Source organism: Oncorhynchus keta, chromosome 2 (genome assembly GCF_023373465.1).
Source record: "Oncorhynchus keta strain PuntledgeMale-10-30-2019 chromosome 2, Oket_V2, whole genome shotgun sequence".
In the NCBI taxonomy this organism is placed as follows: domain Eukaryota; kingdom Metazoa; phylum Chordata; class Actinopteri; order Salmoniformes; family Salmonidae; genus Oncorhynchus; species Oncorhynchus keta.
In genome coordinates this window covers 23,130,383-23,135,578 of record NC_068422.1, presented here as the reverse complement: position 1 = coordinate 23,135,578, position 5,196 = coordinate 23,130,383, and the positions used below count along the sequence as shown (strand labels likewise).

Sequence of the window (5,196 nt, the reverse complement as noted above, 5' to 3'; positions counted from 1 at the left end):
GTTTGACAGTGATGATGGGTGGTCATTTGACCGCGGACCCATAGCGGATGCAGGCAATGAGGCAGTGATCGCTGAGATCCTGATTGAAAACCGCAGAGGTGTATTTGAAGGGAAAGTTGGTCAGGATAATATCTATGAAGGTGCCCATGTTTACGGATTTAGGGTTGTACCTGGTGGTTTCCTTGATAATTTGTGTGAGATTGAGGGCATCTAGTTTAGATTGTAGGGTCACCTAACAGAACAAACTCTGAAGATAGATGGGGGGCAATCAATTCACATATGGTGTCCAGGGCACAGCTGGGAGCTGAGGGGGGTCTATAACAAGCGGCAACAGTGAGAGACTTATTTCTGGAGAGATTCGTTTTTAAAATTAGAAGTTCGGACTGCTTTGGCATAGACCTGGAAAGTATGACAGAACTTTGCAAGATATCTCTGCAGTAGATTGCAACTCCTCCCCCTTTGGCAGTTCTATCTTGACGGAAAATGTTGTAGTTGGGTATGGAAATCTCAGAATTTTTGGTGGCCTTCCTAAGCCAGGATTTGGACATGGCAAGGACATCAGGGGGTGCGGAGAGTGCTAAAGCATTGAGTAAAACAAACTTAGGGAGGAGGCTTCTGATGTTAACATGCATGTAACCAAGGCTTTTTCGATTACAAAAGTCAACAAATGAGAGTGCCTGGAGACACGCAGGGCCTGGGTTAGCCTCCAAATCACCCGAGGAACAGAGGATGAGTAGGATGAGGGTACGGCTAAGGGTTAGCAAAACTGGTTGTCTAGTGTGTTGGGGACAGAGAATAAAAGGAGCAGATTTCTGGGCATGGTAGAATAGATTCAGGGCATAATGTGCAGACAGAGGTATGGTGGGGTGCGGGTACAGTGGATTTATTTATTTATTTATTTATTATTTATTTATATTTACTATTTTCTACATTTAATCAGAACAACAGTTTTCATCTGTGCTAACATAGTTGTGAAAGGGTTTTCTAATGATCAATTAGCCTTTTGATAAACTTGGATTAGCTAACATAACATGCCTTTGGAACACAGGAGTGATGGTTGCTGATCATGGGCCTCTGTACGCCTATGTAGATATTCCATTAAGAATCAGCCGTTTCCAGCTACCATAGTCATTTACAATGTCGACACTGTATTTCTGATCAATTTGATGCTATTTTAATGGACAAAAAAACACGGAGAAATGTCCTTGTGACCCAAACTTTTGAACAGTAGTGTATGTCTGCATCATTTCCAATCCCTCATATATTTTGGGGGTAAATATACAGTACCAGTCAAATGTATGGACACACCTACTAATTCCAGGGTTTTTCTTTATTTTTACTATTTTCGACATTGTAAAATAATAGTGAAGAAACAAACTATGAAAAAACACATATGGAATCATGTAGTAACCAAAAAAGTGTTTAACAAATCAAAATATATTTTAGATTTGACATTCTTCAAAGTAGCCACCGTTTGCCTTGATGAAAGCCTTGCACACTCTTGGCATTCTTTGCACACTCCATTGCTTTTCCAACAGTCTTGAAGGTATGGTGGTAGGGTATTTCTTTATTTATTTTTCAAGCAAACTATAAGAGAGTTGTACTCCAGTCTAGTAGGTGGCGGTAATGCAACATATTGGATGCCAACCACCGTTAAACCTCGTCGAAGAAGACCACTCTCTTTGACTTCTCAAACCCCAGCCTGGTCTATTTGGTCTGTTTCGCAAGCATTCCCAGAAGTGTTGCGATGTTGCGCATCTGTGTTTAGAAACTCTGTGACTTAACGCTCATGCATGTTTTCTGTTGCAAAACGCATTGCTACCGTGTGCCCTAATCGAAAGACCCAACTACTGGACCCTGCTTGGGTTTTACAGAAATAACTAACATGGCTTCAACATACAGTAATGAATGAAGAGCAGTGTGTGACATGTTTTGTAATGCTCAAGATCTCTCTGAAGTAGAATCAAGAAAAGACCCAGAAAACGATCGAAGTATAAGGCAAGTGAGCTTTTAGGAGAGATATACTGCTCCTTGAAGAATTTCGATGTCGGTGAACACGAGAACGTCAATGATGAAGCAGACCAGCGCCCGACAGATCAGCCTGTTGACAGAGGAAGTGAGGAGAGCTTTGGGAGAGGCCACTGTGGAGACTCCCCAGATGGATCAAGAGCAGCTAAACTCGGGACGGTGGAGTATTATCTTAGTGTAAACCATGTTGAAACAGAAGAGCTGTCTGCTGGAGAGGAACATTTTATGAATTGCATGACATATATATATATTTATTTTTAGAATCAACTGGGCATTCTGTGGGCTGGTGGGGATGAAATTGAGAGAACCCAAGGATTTTTGGAAACTGCAGAAACAATGTATATTGTAGGCATGAGACTGTCTATGTGCAATTTGCCTACATTATAATTTTCTTTCTGGGGGAAGAGCAAGCAGCAGCATCATCATCATCATCATCATCATCATCAGGCCTTATCATCTGTCATCTGGAAGGCCAGCTGCGGTGCATTCTATATGGTTTACTGTCCCGGCAGACTGAGTCCTATGGCATCTGTTTAAATGTGACCTTGACAATTCAGCGTGGATAATCTTTTTCTTTTTTTTCACAACATCGGATGATGGGCAACCCCCAATGGACCTCACTGAGTTCTTTGTGGCAGAGGAAGATGCATTACCACAACAGGAGAGGATAAAGAGGTAGGGAAGTCATTCTTGTGTAGAGTCTTTCATAAATGACAGAAAGAAGTGACGTTGTTCTTTTAACTAACTTTTCACTCTCTTCAAACCGATTTGAAATGGCCTACACCCATACACTGTACTATCTTGCACAAATGTACAATAACTTGGAGCTGTATGAGAAAGCTGGGGGCTACTGACACAGCACTCTTCAGAGACAGCTGGAATTCAACCAGTTCATTCCTCTGGAATGGGCCATGAACGCTGCCACGTTATCGCAAGATTACATCACCAAGGTAAATTATACACTGTATGTAATCTCTTCATCAAGATGAATTACTTATCATTTCTTTAGTGCGTAAATGACTTGATTTCTTTATAATGATATTTCTACAGATGAATCTAACACATTTTTCTCTTCCCACTACTTTGTCTGCCAGACCCTCTACATGGAGGGCAGGCACTGTCTATCTGCTGCCATTGTCATAGCAGGCCTAGCTGGAGAGGTCCCCTCAGAAGCCGCTGCCCAGGCGAGTAAGTTCTCACTCTAAAGTCATATACTCAGCCTTGACTGTATATGTTCATTCTGAAATGTTATCAATCATTCTGTACTCATTAACCCACATCTCAAACCTTTGTGTTTAGGTGAAGATGAGGCTGAGAAATGAGACCAACCAAGACAGAAGAGAGCCGAAATTGCAAGGTGTTGGATAAAATAGTGTCTTAATTTGTTGCAAGATGCGAAGAACTTCTCAAGGCAATTTCGACATCTTCAAACAATACGTAATTTCGTAGATGATTAGCCTATATTGTGAGACAATATCTCATTTGTATGCCTGCTGCTCTGTACAGGACAACATTGGAGAGCTAAAGGTGGATTGACAGGTGGAGCTGAGAGCGACACAGCTACAAGAGGAGGAGGAGGAGAAGGAGAGAGGAAGGAAGAGTGCTGTTCTGTTTGGTTCCATTGACACCATTGACTCCATCTTTTGACTCCACACCTTTGACTCCATCCCGTCAACTTTGAGGATGCCCGCGCCATCTTTCTGATTGGCCAGGCCTACGTAAACCAAGCTAAGGAGTACTTTGAGATGGATGGCCAGGTCACAGATCACATTGAGATTCTGCAGGACCACAGCACTCTCTTCAAGGCCCTGGCATTCTTTGAGGAGGACCTGGAGCGGCACTGCAAGATGCACAAGCGGCGGTGATGGAGCCCATCTGCAAAGACCTGAACGCCCAGTACTACCTCCTCATCTGCCGCCAGCTGCAGTTTGAGCTGACCGAGGACCTACTACGAGATGATGGATCTGAAGCTGGCCATGGCCAACAAGCAGGACGACCTGGACGTGCACACGGTTAAGAAGTTTAACCACCTCTGCTCCTCCTCCACCAGGTTCTACCAGATGTTCCTCGACTGAGTACGCTCACTAGAGGGCAAGTGGCCGGATAAATTGGAGGACGAGGTACTGAGGCCGGTCCTTGTGGTTAAGTTCCGGGTGGCTCGTCTCCACAGCAGGCTGATCTCGACCAGCACAACCATTCAGCTGGAGAACCTGAACCGCTCCCTGGAGTGCTACAACTTTGTGGTCCAGTACTGCAAGGACAACCCAGAGGCCAAAATCGCCATCGAGACAGAGCTGGAACTGAGTGAAGAGATGGCCAGCCTTCTGCCCCTCAAGATCAACCGACTCAAGGCAAAGTTGGCCTCCTCTAACTGAATCTGAATGTGCCCTAAACAAAGCCTGGTTAAACACACCTATCATATATTAAATGTCATTCTCCTCAATCCCCATTTGATGTTCTACCATGAAATGCTTAAGAGCCCCTTTCCAATAATGCAGAGTTAAAAAGTAAAAATAGATTAGCAAAAAAAGTAACACAATAAAATAATAACGATGCTATAAACAAAGAGTACCGATACCAAGTAAATGTGCATGGGTATGAGGTAATATGTACATGTAGGTAGGGGTAAAAGTGACTAGGCAATCAGGATAAATAATAAACAGTAGCAGCAGCTTGTGTGAAAGTGTGTGTTGTGTGTGTGAGTGTGTTGGAGTGTCAGTGTAGTGTGTGTGGGTTGAGTCCAGTGAGTGTACATAGAGCCAGTGCAAGAATGTCAGTGCAAATAGTCCCCAATTAGGTTGGTTATGACAATCTTTTTCTGTACTTGACAGCAAGTGACAATTGTGTTTTTAATACAGTATCAAATCGTATCTATGTATTAAAGTTCCAAGCAGATTTGTTGCTGCAAAAGAACGATCAGTGTGGCCCACGAAACTGAAGAGGGTGCTGTTACTCATCAAATGGCTTCTAGGTTATAAAATCCATAGGCAGATAATAAAGTGGAAGTTATTTATTTCTCTAGCTACTTACTTATTTTAGTAGTTCTATAAGAACTTTACTTGATTGTCAGTACTATACTAATGAGAAACATAAATATATCCAATGCTCCCAGGCAAGTATAGCCATAGATGTTTTACCCTATCATAACCCCAAATCTAAGACTCTTCC

General features: G+C 42.8%; 1 protein-coding gene across 1 annotated transcript; it reads left to right on the top strand.

Annotated features, from left to right (window-relative positions):
- The first annotated feature begins 1,885 nt into the window (after positions 1–1,885).
- Positions 1,886–4,403, top strand: kifbp (kinesin family binding protein). The gene is given in 10 exon segments (XM_052470176.1): positions 1,886–1,982; positions 1,985–2,384; positions 2,620–2,701; positions 2,793–2,978; positions 3,123–3,216; positions 3,328–3,435; positions 3,530–3,691; positions 3,694–3,888; positions 3,891–3,970; positions 3,972–4,403. Coding segments are annotated over 10 exon segments (1,836 nt in total).
- The last annotated feature ends 793 nt before the right edge of the window (positions 4,404–5,196 follow it).